Source organism: Serinus canaria, chromosome 3 (assembly GCF_022539315.1).
Source record: "Serinus canaria isolate serCan28SL12 chromosome 3, serCan2020, whole genome shotgun sequence".
Lineage (NCBI taxonomy): Eukaryota > Metazoa > Chordata > Aves > Passeriformes > Fringillidae > Serinus > Serinus canaria.
Genome location: NC_066316.1, coordinates 25,657,318 through 25,674,898, shown reverse-complemented (window position 1 = coordinate 25,674,898; position 17,581 = coordinate 25,657,318). Strand labels below are relative to the sequence as shown.

Sequence of the window (17,581 nt, the reverse complement as noted above, 5' to 3'; positions counted from 1 at the left end):
CAAACCTCTAGTGTGTACCTCTGCAGAAGAGAGTTCACAGTTTTGCTCTGTGAAGAAAGCCTAAAATACTCTGCATCAGCAGGTAGTCAATGCACATATATGTTAAGACACTAACTACTAACACAAGCCATTAGAAGCTCCTGGAGGCTGACCAATATCTCATAATAGTTTGGTTTCTTTGGCCTGTCTTCACATATTACTCTACTTAGGATTTCTCTAATGTTTTCCCTGTATGAGGAAAGGATGGAAATTTATTACTGCACATCGATTTCCACTGATGACTTCAGCTCCTTCTTGGAATGCCCTTCCACTCACCTAACTATTCAAATAATAATTTTAAACTGTTCTGAGTATTTCATATGCAATCTGATAGCAGACCTGGTTCCAAAAAAGGAAATTTCAAGTAATTTGAATTGTATTCTGGAGCTGTTGACCTGTTTTTCCTTCATTATATAAGGAAAGCTTAGAATGATCTTCCACTTTCCTTCACTAACTGCAGTCTTACTTGGCTAACACTGTTGGTGTATTTTGCTGTTTGTACTCATAAGGCAGTCTGTGAGTCAGCAAGACTGAATGAAAAGGTTTGGTAGCAGTCTTTGAACATAAATATACACACAGTACCTCAGGTGCACTTCTTCACAGAACTTCAGTACTCACATTTTTTCCATTATCACTAGATGAGGACGAGGTCTTAGGAAGTTTCTGCTCTGGCTCTGAATAGTCTGTATCTACTGAATATGCATCTGGAGGAATAGCATAGTCACTTTCTGAGGTCACAGAAGACAGAGATGCACCTGTGGTAAATTATTTCAGAAAGAGAGTTCTTGATATATTCTTTTTATTATATTAGAAACAACTGAGATCAGAACAGCCATGCAGAAAAAACATCTAAATAGAATCTGCAGGCAAACATAAGTATCAACATAAATCCATCAGGAACCAAGGATTTTTTAGAATATCAGGACACTGAACTATAAGCACAGTGCCAATTCTCATTTTATTCCTAATTAAACAGTGAAGTCCCTTGTAAATGGAACAACAAAAAAATGTCTTCTCTATATTATCACCTTCTGTTACATTACCACAGCTTCTTTAAGGAGGGACTTAGTGCCATGAATCATATTCATTGTCTAGAAAAAAACCCCAGGATCTTTAATTAAACTAAGCAACCTTCCCCCTGCACTTTCTCTTACTCACTATAGCATCCAGATTTCTCAGGCAACTGCCTGGGTACTAAGAAGTCCTACTCAACATCTGCTTTGTGTTGAAACTGGAGGTGACTGTGTTTTGCAATCGGTATGGATTTGTATACCAAGGTTTTTTAAAAGTTTGATTTTCGTATTTCAGAGGGATTTTAGAGTTTATTACCTTTAAACCTGAAAAAAATGCACCCTGCTTTCAGCTCTAGTGGATCAGTAATAAAAATTCAAACTCCTCCCTCATTCATTACAGAAATATTTTCATGCATGTAAAACGTCTTCTTTGGTAAGGACTAGTGTTCCCCTCTGCAAGGTTATACTCTCCAAAACAGAAATGAAAAGCCTTTTTTCCTTTGTTTCAATAATTTCCTAACTCATTTGCCAATTTTATTCTTAAAAAAGGCTTTTCTCATTTATTGCTTGGGTAAGCCACCAAGACTTTGAGAATGGGTTCTTCTCTTCTCATGATGGATCTTCCATAACAAATTGCAGTGAGCTAATCATGCTTTTGGTGAAATGTGTGGCTGCCTAGATTTTTAAAGAATGTGATGTCAACAAGATATGTACATATGTGTTTGTGGTTAAGAAAGGTTTCCACCCACAAAACAATGCAAGGACTATTTTATGGGAAGAAAGCATGAACAAAAGGAATGGCTCCATTTTACAGACACTGATATAAAGGGTAGGTGAAACCAGCTTAATTAAAAAATTTAGCTCTCCTGTTGTGTAAGCACGTAACATGAGATATGTCAGCAGCCATGGCACTGGTTTCTGCTCAGCAGGATGGAGCTGCTGGGAAGCAGGATCTATGGGTCCTTTTCACACTAATGTGGCAAAAGTACATCACTGGAAACAGGACTGGACTCCAGCTGTGGCTGCCACTGGAAAACGTTGAGTAGGACTGGTGGCTCTGTCACTCTGCTGCAGGGTCACTGAATGGAGCTCCTGGTAACTGGGATTTCTGCATGTGTAACTGAGACTACCAAATAATGTTATTTAGTGTTTCCAAAGCAATATGTAATGAGGAATCTTAACACTTGGCCTCACTGGGATCTTGGACTCCCTTAGTTTACACAGTGAAGAAATACTCCCAGAGATGTAACACTGATAACGTCACCTAATGAGGAAGGACTGTATCTTTCAATATTATGAAGCATATTATTTCCCTTTTGCAGATGGAAAACACAGTCACCTAGAACTGTGAGATCTGTCTTCCACAAAACACAGAACATTACCAGATTCAAGTGTTCTATCTAAATCTTTGCACAGGACCTTAAGACAATAACTGTAAAAATCAAAGAAGTCTTCTATGGCATGAGGTGACAGAACCAAATAATTTATCGAGGGAACTTTTTCACCTTTCTGATCACATGAAATTGTTTTATAAACTTGAATATATTTGTGTTTTCTTTCTGATGGCGACTTTTTTCCAGTCATTTTTATTTTTCTACAGTTAAAAGTCACAGGAAGTCCTTGGCATGACAGAGTATAGATAGAATAGTGCTTCTTGCTTTAGATGTACAAGTCACTCTTCCCTCATGACAACAAGATTAATGCCTTATAAAGGTATTTATAGTAACAGCAATAAAGCCATCCAGAACAGTCCTTTCTCCTGACTGAGTAACAGATCTGGGCTTTGAGAGCCTACATTTTAGATGTCCACACTGTTTAGTGAAGAAATCAATTCCTAACCAAATCCTGTAAACTGCCTGGTTTTCCAAAGTTCCAGCAGTTACTTGTCCTTATGGTTTTGCCCACCTCGTTTCATAGCCCGAGGACTCCCTGGTCCACTTCTGCTTCGAGAATCAGACTCAGAAGTCCTGGAGCTGGACCGAGAGCTGTCTTCTTCCTCAGATCCTGACGACTCATCTAGAAATGGGCTGTTGCTTATTTGAGTTGCTTTCTGCAGAAGTGAACACAACATCCTTTGATACCTTGCAGAAAGGGTATCAGTCATTTCCTTTATACTGTGGCAGGGCTCTGCTGGCTCCACAATACTCAAAGCTGTTCTTGCCTGGGTTATGAGTTTTGGCACAAAAATATTACCATGAAACTGAATTCCCTCTGCCCTCTGTATACTCAACCACGCCCATACTTTAAAACAGAAACCTGAGGTAGCTCAAGGCATGGGTCTTTCCAAATCACAAAAGGCTGCCAGAAGACAAACAATGCTGTGATTACTGACTGCTGGCTGTGTGACTAGAAACAGCTTTGGCACTGACACAAAGACATTTCTACACATACACACACTTTTAATTATGACATTGAACACCATGTGGTTCTGCTTAATAATTAACAAGCCTTTGGAAAAAATCAGCAAGGAACCTAAGAAGAATTGACCTAGGCCAGTAACATTTTATAGGCAATATTTTTTTTTTCCCCAGCTATTCGACATTTCTATTACTTCTGGGGGTCTTTGATCTCTATACATCAACTTACAACATATTTGGCATGGTAGTATCAAATGTGAAATTGCAAGTTCCTGGATGTGAAGCCTAATGGTATTTTAAAAATTTCTTTAAACAGTAATACAGTTACCCCTTTCAAAGTGGTGTAGACAGGAGTGGTGATGTTCTTATATATCAGAGAAGTATATAATCCAGATATGGAGCATGAAGTCAGTGAAACAGCATCTAAAAAAGCAACATATTTTATAAATTGCCTTCCTAATTCACCCCCCAATTAACAAAATTTAAATTTAAATTTTTTTCATTGTATAACTGCTATAAAAAGCAAAATAACTCTTGAACTGTTTTGGATGTGAGATTTATAGCTTTTTGAAATTTACAATGCTTTTAAAAACATAAATAAAATTGCAGTCATGAACACTAGCCCTTTTAAAATTGGTACCCGGTATAGATTCTTCAAAGTAGTGAAATGCAAAGTAAACTGGAATGAACAGAGTACAATTTCAGCACAAAGTCAAGATGTGAGGTACCAGAAGACAACGGAAAGATAACCAATAATCTTCTAGGCTTTAAACAGCTGTTAACTAAACCTTTCTAAAAACATTTTAAAGATCCTTGCTCACGAATCACCATAAGAAGAGAACTTTTGTCGATGGGACAATGAACAGCTAAACCACTTACTTTTATTAAGAGATTCCATGGGGAAAGCTTCAGACATCCTTAAACCAGATTTGGCTACAGCATAAATTCTACTTTCCTATACAAGCAGAATGGATTTGACAGTAGATAATTAAAATACAACAATTACTTTTGTTCTGTTTAACCTCCTAGTCTTTGTGTTAGTGCAATTATGTGATAAAATGACATTGTCAATAGTAGCTGAAAAAATGCATCCTTCTTTTCTGTGCTGTACACTGATAGCCATAGCCTTTTTCAACATTTTTCATACAATGTAAGTAACTTCTTCTTAAAAATACTATCATCAGGTGCCAAAGAAACTACAGTAAGAATGTTTTTTAATGGAAGATTGTGTGTTAGGAGCAGAGAAATGCTATTAGAAGACAACTTTTTGACCATTTTATGTTAACAGGCTACAATAACAAAACATATAATGCAAAAAGTGCACTAAAATATAGAGAAGTTGTCACATAATGTATTATTCCTGAATAATAATTAATTAATATTTAATTAATTATTAATTAATAAATCTCTGACACTGAAACCGTGGAATTAATGAGCTTTGACAAAGTTAATTTTGGATTTTGTATAAGACATATTAACATCTATTTTAATGTCCTGACTGATGGCTTTAAAATTTTACTTGGAAATGTGATCAATTACTTCTCTAATTTGTAGTTGTCTGCTGGCAGCTTAATTGTCTAGATTGTGAGTGGTACAGTGGTTACAGCAAGGGCATTGACACCACCATTCTTGGGCTGTGTTAGTGTTCAGATAAATAAATAAATGCAGTCATAAGCATTACATCCTTGGATACACTCAAGAAGACATACATAACTTACATGTCACATGAAAAAAACTGGGTTTGTCTATAAAATGCAGACTGTTTTTTTCAGTGGCAGGAATACTGTGCTGAAAATAAAACTAGATTCTGAGCTTGTAGTTATAATTAAGGTAATGCCCTGTCTTGTCAATAAACAGAAAGTAATTAAAATAGAGGCAACAAAAATCACAGAGGAGAGTCATGAAAATAAGTTAGTTTTGCCAGCAGGAAAAATCTCTATAAGCACACTTACCCAGGAAGGAAATCGATGTAATGGAGGCGTGGGAGGTTTGTTGCTAGCACCCTTTTTTGTCACATCACAAAGTTCCTGGGCTTCAGCATTTTGTGCTTCAGTGGTGTCATAGGTAAACACTCCTTCATCACAGCTAATCTCCATTTTCTCTAAAATATCAGTATCTTCTCCATCCACCAAATCTATGTCTGTTTCCTGAGGTCTCCAGGGACGGATCATGCTTATGGCATTTCTGTTTCTACCAAACATCCTGTCAGAGCTCAGCTGGGGCTGGCTTAGGTGTTTCTTTGCTAACACTGAATTTAGACTAAAGACATTAGGAGTCCGTAGCTTTGGATGTGGCAAATTTGAGGGAAAATCTGATGGAGTTGTGCATTGAGAACCTGCAGAAGTTGCTAGAATTGGGTGTCTGGGTGTCAGAGAAGGAGTTAAAATTGGACTTGGGGTATTTGCCTCACTGGATGAGGATGAATAATCAAGCCTCTGTGATTGAAATTTCTTATTCAGTTCATCTGAAGAACTGTCTTGGTCTTTCTTTTTCCTTGTGAAGTCAGAGTTGCACTTTCCACCCGGATTGTTCAGGCCTTTTCTCTGGGACCCTTGCTGCCATGAGTATAGCTTCTTTTGCTGAGTCCTCTTGACATCAAAACTCTCTTCTTCAAAGAGAGAACTACTGTCATCAGATGCTGTCAAATACATTTCACTTCCCACTCTACTGTACCTGGCGTTCTCTTCAGATGTGTGGCTTGAAAGAGTTGATGCACACCTGGATTTCAGTCCTTTATTGTCTCCTCCATCCTCATCTGAGCTCCAGTCACTCCCAGTAGTGCATGAGTTCTTTGACATGTCACTGTCTATGTCTTTGGATGAGCAGCTTGTTCTCACGTTTTTGTTCTGCTCTGAACCAGAGGAACTTTGTTGCAATGACTTCTGACCTTTATTTGTCTCGTGTACAGGACCAGCAAAGGTAGTTTCCAGGATATCCTTCTCTGGAGGAGAAATATAATGAACATGAGAAAATTACTTTAGCAAACTTGACTGATAAATGGTTTTGTCATCATGCCTGCAACTAGTAAGTAGGTAATAATTTCAAATGCACGAGAACATTTATGTCTTTTAATATTGTAAATAATAAACACTAAGAAAAAGATCATAAATTTTTTTATCTGACTGAATGCAAATTAAGTTTGCCAAAAAAACTGTAATAAATGTAACCCAAAGTTCTAGCTGAACAAAAAATGTCAATAAATATAAAGATAAGCAAACTGGAACCATATTTTAAAGCCATGTATGTGTGAAAACTAACAAACAAAACTAACAAAAAGCCAACTACTTAGAGGGCATACAAATTTAGCTGCTTTATTAAATCTAAGGAAAGTTAAAGTTTAATAAAGTTTGTCAGAAAGGATTTTCATTAACAAATCAAGTATTCTGAGCATTTCCACAGTGTTTATACACAGAAATTTATTCTGGAAGCTATTATTGTATTCCCAATGGTGAATGCTTAAAATACACAAGAGAGTCTCATGGAAAGTACTTCAGGAAAGACGCTGTGTTAAAAATAGCTTTGTTTCTGCTCTTTGCTTTTACCTGGTTTTACAAGAGAGAACTAGAGCTTGCAACTTGGTAGTGAGGCCTGCAACTTCCCAAATTAAACTGGGTGCAAGAACTAGGGTTTTTCTACTTAGACACTTGGAAAAGTCTGTGTTAAATACCTGTGTAAAGTTAAAATGGACTGAATAACACAAAGATTTTAATTTCACCCACATTAAGTAATGAAGTCCCAAAAATTATCTGTTTCCATCTAGGCAAGCCTAAGGTTCTATGTCTTATCCTTTCTCTTGAAAAAAATCACTCTTACTTCAATTCCCTCCCCTGTAAAAATAGAAATAATAATACATAGCCACCTTCATAATGAACTCACTGTAATATAAATACACAAAATATTCTTAGGATCTCTTTCAGTTTCTGAGTTTCAAAAGACTTCAGGTTGCCGTTTTGGATACCATGATTAACTGTGGAGAAAATACTGGGTCTAAATACTGAATACTTCTACTCCTGAAGTCACAAGCAGTGCAAAGGATTTGAGCGAAGGACGAGAGCAACAACAAAGGTCACAACCACATCTTTACTTTGCAGCCAAAGCACCCAGGAGCCTCTGCATGCTGCCAGAGAATGTATTACTGGTATTACAGAGACTCTAGAGCTCCACAGGATGAATTCTTCCTCGTAAAAGAAGAGTAGCAATGAAGAGGGAGACAGTACTGGTATGCAATTTGAAAACAGCTGGTTTGGATGCATTGACAGAGTTGTTGATTTTAGTTTCCCACTTGTGTCAGAATAAAAATGGCAGTGTTGATGACAAGGTACCTGGTATGTTTTTGCCTTCAGGGTAGTCTGACTCCTTAGATGAAGCCTTGCTTATTTCTTCAAGCTTAGGAGATGGTTGAGGACTTCTTGCTCTATTTGAAAAGCATCCAAAAGTCAAACTGCTTAGTCGCTGACACTCTCCAGGTTTTTGTGTTGAAGTAACAGATTTCTTACCAGTAGCTTCTGAAGAATAGTAATTCAGAAATCTTGTGTTAGTGAGATACAACAAGCTATGCAACTCTTCTCTTTACTCTAAAGTTTTTTTCTAAAGGTAAATAAAATTTAGGAAAAAAAGATAATAAACATGTATTCTAAGAAAAAAAAAGCTACCTGACATCTCACTGTATCAAGAGAAACCCAGAGCAATGTTTCTAGTTCTTAAAAATTGATATAATAATAGAAAGAAAAAATCTTTTAACAATTTCATAGAAAATACAGAAGAGTAAGTTACCAGGTTTTAGAAGGCCTCTATGGAGGAGAACTTCAAGAGAAAGTGAAAGCAGAAATTGATGAACTGCCTCAAACATGACATCTGTCCATCCCTGTTCATAAAAATCCCTGTGGTGGATCCAGGAACAAAAGGTCCTTACCCAACCTGTAAAACTGCTTAAAACAGTACCATGTGTTCATAATTTATAGCCTGTCACCAGCATGAAGACTGCAAATGGTAATAAATTTCTTAATATTTTTGGCCATATCAGTAACTGTGTGTTGGAAACTACAAAAGTTTTGGTCTCAAAAAGCCTTTAAATAAATTTCTCAGAAGAGAATGACTAGAAGTGTATGGAAGAAGTATGTTGCTACTTATCAAAAAATAGCAAAGAACCAAAACTATCCAGTTTCTTCATTAACAGAGAAGTGCATTTTAGTTTAAAAACTTTCATTGTATATGAATTTGTAAATTTTTGTATTCTCATATATTATACATATTATGTGTGTACAAACTCCTCTACACACATTTCTAAAGATCTATGTATTTACATGTATATGTAAGGTACATTATCGAGAAATGAGGGCTAGGTAGAAAATTAACAAAATTTTCATATGATAGTAAATTGTCAGATCAACCAAATGTGCAGAGGACAATGGGAACTTTCAGACACACTTAAGTTGGGGAACAGGCAACATGGTGGTGAATAAAATTCAACTTTGATTTTATAATAATGCTTATTGGAGGCAATATTCCTCTCTTTTCTATTTACACTTCATGAGGTTTAAATTTACTATACCCATTTGGAGAGGAACCTGGTGATACTGAGTCTGAATTAAGATTTTGGATCACTGTAGTTCAAAGGTAGTGACTAAAAATATCTGACTGAAGTTCTGATTCCCAGCTGACCATTTGCTAGAAAAAGCAAATGCAGACTGACATTCATGTGTTCTTTAACAGTTTTATGACCACCCATGCTGTAAAGACGTGAAAGCAAAGATCTGTCCTAAATGCAATAAAACCTTACTACTTGTAGAACCTCTGAAGTAACAGTGGTACCCATTCACCCCACTATACCCATTGTGCCTTGTCTGTGTGTCTTTCCAGTATAAAACCACCTGATTCCTTCCTAACACCTTCATGTGCTGTCACTCTGATGTCAGTTCATACTCTCTGAAATCTTTGTGACTTCACAGAATATTTTCCATCATGTAGATGCACACATTAATAGGGAACAGAAAGAAATATGCCATAGAGAGAGAAGTTTTCAGAAGATTTGTACATTTACCTTGCAGTTTAGATTGTACTGTTTTCATCTCTTTGGTTTGCTTTTGGTTGATCAAGCGAAGGTTCTGATTTTCCACCTCTAACTAAAAGCATATAAATGTAATCTCATCCATTGGTGAAACAAGTCTTAAAGTCATTATATCTTTTATGTTTTCTCTGACTTTCTGCTTATCTAAGGATAGAGCTAGCTCAAATAATAATCTCCTCTCTGCTACTCTAAATACCAGTCTAGGTATTATTATTCTTTATTCTGCACAACTACATTCCCTGCAATGATTATTTGCTCAATTCTGCCAAAACATCCCCCCAACCAAGCAAACCCATGACTGCTTTAAAAATCCTTAATAAATAAGAGAAAAAGAAAAATGCATTGCCATTTTCAATAAAAGCAGAAGGCCAGAATTACAAACTCCTGTGCCACTTGGCAAAACCAAGAGTGAGGAGAGGAGTCAGAGGGAATGCTGGTCCTAATGCCTCCTTACTATCCCACAGCAAAAATGAAAAAAAAAAAAAACAAAAAAAACCCAACAACAGGTACCAAAAAACTTTATACCAAACAAAAGTCTTTGTACAGGAAATAAAAAAACCAACAACCCATTGCTGTAGCCTACCACTGGGAGGTAAAATATGCTGGTTCAAACTCCTGCTCCAGATTAGGGAAGCAGATTTGAATCTGAGTATCCCCTGTCACACAGAAGGGAGCCAGCAATTCCACTTCCCACTGAGTGACACTTAGTCACATCTGTGAAACTAGCTTGAGATTTTCCATAAAGAGTAAGTAAATACTTTGAGTCATACTTGATTTTGTCCAAACTTTTTCCTGGTAGTTTTAGCTAAATTTAATGGCACTTTTATTAAATTATTTCTAAATAATTTACTTTAGCCCTCACAGATGAAAAGTAAATATTTTATGTAAGAACCTTCTAGTTTCTTACTTCAAAAACAATAACTTAATTGTTTTTCAATTTGAGTATAACTTCCAGTTAACTACAACAGAGGAAGATTTTAACTTTTACAGGCAACTTTGAATTCTCCACCCAGGGAGGAGAAAGCACAGCTGCACCCCAAAGCTGGCAGCTTTAGGCAGGGCAGAGACATGGTTATCTTACCACAGCAGAGAAAAAAGGGAGACAACTGGTTTCTTGAAACTAGAGCTGGTGTCCCTGAAACTATTCATGACTAAGAGCAGTGTGGGCATTGTGAAATAAAAAATGATCAAGGCCTTTTTTCTGCCAGGCCCCAGCAGGCTTGGTCCGCTTTCTGGAGATTATTCACACTTCAGGCATCTGCTTGAATAAGCTAAGTTTGCCAGCTAAGCTCTCTCAACTAGTGGAGAAGTTGACCTTTCAGAGGGGAGTGCTGGGTCCTTTCTTCAGAAAGAGGACCCAGATCATACTGGCTGACCAAATCAGGCATCAGAATTTAGGTGGACATGGACACTCTGCTCTCTGTGCCGTTGTTTTCAATTCTCCTCTTTCCAGCAAATAACTATAAAATCAATGAAAGGGGGAAGCAATGTTTGCAAGGCATGCAGGCCTTTAACAGCCGAAAGGTCCAAGGGATATCCAGTCACACCATTGTATTTCCTGTGTAAGTATTGTAGCAAGAGTTATACCTCATGAAGCTTGACTGTCACCCATTCTTTTATTTTAGCTGCTTTTTCTTCTATGATTTTTGCTTCTTGCAGTCTTATTTGCTTCTGGAAAAAAATGACATAAGCATATTTTTCACTGAGTAATATAATCTGCCTGAGTAGTATCTTCAGACACAAATCCTAAGATTGCTTGAAGTAATTCAGGCTCCTGGGTAATGGATGGTGACTTTTAAAAAATGAGGACTAGAGTCTTCACAGAGGCTGCTATTCCTCTTTCCTCTAGTAAGAATGAAAGCTCTCCAGGAGGGACAGTGAAGAGGAATATCATCTTTCCCCTCTTAAAGGTCACATGTTCTTTCAATGGAAGCCAGAGCTTCATTTTAAAAGGAATAAACACTATTCAAATTATATACTTCCAATGGGAACCTCTTTAATCAAACAACAGAAATAATGGTAAACTTTCTGTCCTCCATTGAGCTGAATTTTTATTTTCCTTTTGTATAATTAAAAACGGAATTTATGTTTCTCTTTTTTAACACCATTATTCCTAACCTGTTCTTCAAGTTGTTGCTCCAGCTTCTGTATTATATCATTTTTATCTTGTATCACGATCTCCAGATCTTGACACCTCTTATACAGCCTGGTTTCTGATTCACTTGTTTGAACATTTGCTGCTTTTAATTTCTCTTCCATGATCTGCACCTATTTGGAAAGTCAAATGTAAAAGTTTAAGGAACATAACATTCCCAAGTCAAAGGTTTTAATTTAATCAAAAAATAAACTGAAAATTGCCTCTGCACTTAAGATTCAAGACAACCCTGGAAAGTTTTGAAGCCTATTTGAGAAGAATCCCCACAGTTCATTCTATCTCCCTTTTAATTTAATACCAACAGGACTGGCAAAACACTGGAAGATCTTACACAGGTTTTGTTAGTATCTGTGAGAGGCTTCTAGTTTTATAACACAGAAGCTTTTAGAAACACCAGTATGGGAAGAATGCAATTTATCTACAGGGAGCTGTAAACAATGTTTTAATAAATAAACAATTGCACACTATAAAAAACCCCAGCAAATTATCGGTAGCATTCTAAAAAAAAAGCTTAAAAATACTTGGCTTGTAGTCAGGAATGTTTTCTAACTCCAAATTAGTACATGAACATTTTAGTCTTATAATTTTCAGTTTCTATCTGGCTCACAGTAAGATATGAGGAATGATTCAGGGGTACCAGAGGTATGTTCATAAAATGTCTACAGTAGCTTAAGTCTGCCATTTGGAATCAAAAGGCAACTTCAGTTAAATATTTAGCTACGATCTCATTCTTTAAATGATCTAACTTCTACAAGAGGAACAAACAACACAGAACAGCTCTATTTAGAGGCTGTATTGGGCAGCCTGATTTTATTTTCTTACAGATCTTCTAGACCAGATCATTTTTTCCTCTCCTCTTTGCTTCCACATGCATAATGTATCAAAGATTCATGATGCACCAATGAGGAAGCTCATTCCATGCATCTACTTTTGATTTGTGATGTTAGCTTTGACTTTATTGAAATGAACTGAACAGTGAGCAAAGAAATGTGTTAGAACTCTCTAATAAGAAAAATCAATAGACTTTAAAGGAAACTGTCTTCTTCTCCATTTTTAGAAGTACTTAAAAATCAAGCAACTTTTTAAATTTCACCTCATTAAAGTAGCACATGCACACAGCTAGCGGAGATATTTATTCCATTTATACCTGCTGAAATGCTCTCTCTGCTTGACGATCAGCATCTATAACTTGCTTCTCAAGCTGCTGCATCTGTAGATGTATAAAAACATACAGTTAAATGGCCATGCCTTCTGCCTCTCATCAGAAAAATATATTTTCATGGTCTGTTTTGAAAAAGGAAAGGACACGTGGTGAGCAGGAGCATAAAAATAAAAGGATAAACTGTGTGTGTCAGACTGAGAGAAGATTTCACCCTTGTGACTGTATTAAAACATTATAAATACTCTTCAACAGAAAATAATATATACACCCTTTTTCATAATTAATTCTCTGGCTGCCATATGACACACTGCTTTTTCTCCCCTACTACCAAGAGTAGAAATTCCTTTGACAATAGTCCTGAAACTTTCCTCATGTTCTTCCAGAAGAGGGAAGAGTAGAGGGAACTTGGCTGCTAATCCTTCTGATGTTGACAAATTTAGTGTTTTGGAGAAATACACTGCAAGGACTGTCCTAGACTTCTCCACTGTTGCAGGAAAGAAGGCAGGATGTGGCAGAAGGGACACAGTGGCCTCAGGTGCAGCAGTGGATGAAGACAGAGAGCAGTGTCCATGGAGAAGTGCAGGTCACCTCTGAGAGGGGAAGACCCTGATCTCTTACTTTATAGCCTAATGAATCATGGGCTCAGTCTTTGCCCAGGGCCTTGGAAAACCCCTGCAGTTTACAGGATTTAGTTTGAAGGCTTTCCCAACAGTACAGAACAGGCCAGAAAGATCTACTTTGTTTACATTTTGTTACATTTTGTTAACAGCCCTTTAGTCTGATTTTGCTGACTTTCTTACCCTGACCTTCTTTGCTGACTTTCAAACCCTGGTTTGAAGTAACACTTGAAAATTCGTAAGGTATTCTATGACTTAAGGTCTTAGTGGTTCTCAGGAAATATCTAGATAAGACCTCAGTTCATCAAATAATAAATACTGCCATACTCAGTATTCAGCTTCACAATTGTTCTAAGAAAAGCTTGTGATGCAAATAATGCAAATGGAACCCATTTTATTCCTTCTTCAATTTAGTGCATGGTTTTAAAATAATCAGTTTCATCCTGTCTTGTTTGTACTCAGTTTCTGGCATCTTTCAATTTCTTTTTCATTCTCCATCTCTTTTTTTCTCTTCCCAGTTATGCTGCTAATCACATGAAACTTTTAGCACCATATCCATACAAGGACAGAGTCATCATTTTCTATCAATCAATAATTAAAAATGGAGAAAATGAGTTTTCACTAACAGAAAAAAAAAAAAAGCAACTATGACTCACCTTCCAGTACTTTCTCATACAATACAAACCCCCAAAGTCTACATTATAATAATACCACAACACACCACTGATACAAGAGCAACAAACATTTCACAATCCACATAGTTATGGCCAGGTCCCCAGTGAGTTGTTTTGCAAGAACAGTTTTAAGGTTTTGATCTTCCCAGTCATTCATTTGCCAGATGGACAGGGAGATAAGCCTTCTTTTTTCCTCTCTGCTCACATATTTAATTTCATATTGAAATGACCTCATGTTAAGATTTTAACTTTGAGTTTTATTTTTGGAATTTTGACTTCTAAGGTTACTTTCCATCTGTCTTTTTAGTTTTACATTCAAACAGAAGTTTGGTTGCCAGACTTACTTTAATATCATTTTTCAGACATCTATTTTTTTAGTGAGTTGGGATTCAAAAATTGAGGTTATTTCTGAATATATGGTCAGCTGTAATAAAGGCACTGTGCCAAATATGGTGGAAGTGCAGGTACTAATAATGAACTAATACTCTATAATGTTCTGACTTACTATTATGACAGAAAACTATTAACATTGTGACAGAAATAATAATATTATGACAGAAAACTTCAGATATTTATATTGTGAAATTCACTGATGAGTAGCAAGTTGTTCATCAACTTTCACAGGCAATTTGGAAATGCATGGCAGCAAATGGCAATTTATGTTCCATAAGTTAAGGTCATTTCATCTGTAAGGCAGTATCAGAAAGGTGACAGGTTTAGTAAATGGAATTAAAACCTGAAAATGTTGCTTGCCAAGTTCACCCGGCTGCCATTGCAAGCACAACCAGCTCCAACTTGGCCTAAACCTGCAAACAGCTGGGCTCTCCAGCAGTACACTCATGATCTCTGAGTGTACTGCTGCTCTTCTACACAGCCACTGGAGTCCTGGAGAATCCAGTGCACTGAAGGCCCACATTCCTGCCATGGCTGTGCATTGGTGCTGCACAGTGCACCTCTTGTCAGGAATACACACATGTAGGCTACTGGGACCAAGAATATGATTGGAATAAAGCTGTTGCTAAGATGAACAGAAAGTCAGGAGCCAAAGAAGCTGAGAGAATACTACCAAGTGAAAGATCATGCCAAGATTATAAAGGGAAGAACAATTTAGGTCTCTTCATTATTTTTGTCTCTTCAATATTTAACTATTGAAGGTTTCAAGAAGGTGTGCTGAGAATCCTTGTGTAGTCTCACAATATGCATATGTTAGTCAGCTAACTGGCAACAACTAAATGTGAGATATTATTTGCAAAATTTCTAAAGGGTCTTCAGTTTCTTTTAGGAGTCTCATATTAGAAAAAATCAATCTATGTTATTCAGCAGTTCAGCACGCTGAATGCCCCAGTTCAACCTCTTCCAAGGAATTGTTCTTGTCACCCACATTGGATTGGTGCAAATCACCAATCAAATATCAGGGGTACCAAACATGATCAAATATCATGGTCAAATCAAATATCATGGTTACCAAACATGAGCAATTATCTTAAAATTAAATATGCCAGTGTTTCAATAGTCTTGGTGCTACATAATAATTACTGAATGAGTCCTGATTTTCCCATTATTTAGAGTTAATAGAGGTTTGTTTTGCAGGGTCTGCTGTAACAATAATGAAACTTAAAAAAATATGGTTTTGCCATTTGCATAAATAATCACCAGATGGTTTTTCCTGAAAAATTAGATTTAAATCTATACTCTGACAGCCTTGCTTGTTTATAAGCCTGTGAAGTTCAACAGAAGAAATTACTACCTTAGAATACTCTGAAGGCTATTAAACTTGTTGGGCAAAAGATTGGAACAATTTCTATGGGAAGAATTTTTCTTCAGAAACAAAACCTAACCTTAAACCTTCTTCTTAAGTGAGTGACAAGCTTCTCAACAGTGATCACAGCATTACTGAGAGAAGGGGGAAATGCAAGCCTGGTTGAATAGCTAATGGTTTAAATCAAGTCATGCTTTGAACTCATCAAGAATAAAATGCAATGCTAAATCCTCTGTATCCAAAGACTATGAAGGCCATTTCACACCATGCATTGATAGCTTAAGATTCTCAAATAAAAATTAATAAAAAATCCTTAACCTGAGGATGGATGTGGCAGGTAACAGCAGCCATATCCATGATCAGAGGCAAATGTCAGACACAGAACTCTCACCTGTGGCAGCATCCTGAATACTGACAACCAACTCTGACTTTATAAAGAATTCCATTTGAAAAAAAGAAAGATCTGTTGACCCAGACCTCTGTCCCACCAACTTCTTTCTGTATACACCTCAGCAAATTGCCAGTATCACTGGATCAAAATGTTTTGTATCAGCTGTTAGGTTCTTGAATGAACTACAGTCTGTAAAGGATCAGCTGACATAAAGTTGGCTTCCCAGGAGAAACATGGAGGGCCATCATGTTATTGATAACATTTGGCATGTGAGATATGTTTAAGCACAATTTTCTATCATGTCCTAAATACGGTAAGTTGAAATAATGCCCCAGTTCAACCTACCTCTTGTAAGGAATTGTTCTATCACCCACATTGGATTGGTGCAAGTTCACTGAGAATTCAGAGATGTCCTGTCATAATCTATACTGGTTTTTATTTTACAGACTTAAATATACAAAATATAGAAGCATATTGACTAAAGAACACAGGTACAGAAGAGGAGATGCTACTTTAACCTGCACTTTCTCCTTCTGTCTTTAAGGTAAAAATTCTCTTACCATTTCCAGAAAACAGATTAGTGCATGCTGCATCAATTACTGAATTACAGAAAACAGTTTCTATTGTTAGAAACAGATTTGGTTTTAAACTAAGTAAGGAAATAACTACTCTACATCTGACACTCATCAAATTGAGCTATTTTTGTTCAAACAATGAACAGAGAAATGCCACATGTGAATAAACAGTGAATGCTTTGAAGAAACATGGCAGCAATAAAAACAGAGGTGTATTGCCTTGGGGGTCTGGACATTGAAGTACAACACACAGTCACTGGGAATTTTGTACAATACAAAGGCAAATCATAAAGGGACTCCTTTTCAAGGGTCACCTGGAAGTTTCTTGGCTGTATTCAGAAATGTTGAACATATATATTTTTGTGCAAGTAAAGAAATTTTCATTTGTGTAAAGCACATATTACACAAAATTAGCAAAGGGTATAAACTCAAAAGTCATCACTCACAAACTTAAAAAATACACCTTTTGTATGCATATATGCATATATATACTTTGTATATATACAAAGTAAATACACATATACAGTATATGTACATATACTATGTGTATATATATATAGTATACATACATACATATTTTTACACTATATATACATACTATATGTACATAGTAGATGTACATATACATATCCTATGTATATATATACTCTATATATATCTGTGTGTGTGTATATATATATACTTTCATTTCTGTACATTTATGTAGAGATCATTATTCCTGTAGTGTGTATTAGAGAGAAATTACAGCATTAAAATGAGAACTTTCCTGTTA

General features: G+C 36.4%; 1 protein-coding gene across 2 annotated transcripts in view; it reads right to left on the bottom strand.

Moving 5' to 3' along the window:
* The window catches only part of PLEKHH2 (pleckstrin homology, MyTH4 and FERM domain containing H2), a 54,129-nt gene that overhangs the window by 22,119 nt on the left and 14,429 nt on the right, over nucleotides 1-17,581 (bottom strand). Inside the window, exons 3-12 of one of the 2 annotated variants that reach the window (XM_030236018.2) lie at nucleotides 12,779-12,841; nucleotides 11,595-11,744; nucleotides 11,064-11,147; nucleotides 9,450-9,531; nucleotides 7,732-7,914; nucleotides 5,362-6,350; nucleotides 4,289-4,364; nucleotides 3,738-3,832; nucleotides 2,958-3,102; nucleotides 658-794 (exon numbers count right to left, since the gene is read on the bottom strand). In XM_030236018.2, coding sequence (XP_030091878.2) covers nucleotides 658-794; nucleotides 2,958-3,102; nucleotides 3,738-3,832; nucleotides 4,289-4,364; nucleotides 5,362-6,350; nucleotides 7,732-7,914; nucleotides 9,450-9,531; nucleotides 11,064-11,147; nucleotides 11,595-11,744; nucleotides 12,779-12,841 — 2,004 coding nt within the window. Of the gene's footprint in view, nucleotides 1-657; nucleotides 795-2,957; nucleotides 3,103-3,737; nucleotides 3,833-4,288; nucleotides 4,365-5,361; nucleotides 6,351-7,731; nucleotides 7,915-9,449; nucleotides 9,532-11,063; nucleotides 11,148-11,594; nucleotides 11,745-12,778; nucleotides 12,842-17,581 lie in introns of those variants that run through there. The other variant, XM_030236019.2, reaches the window with a different exon arrangement.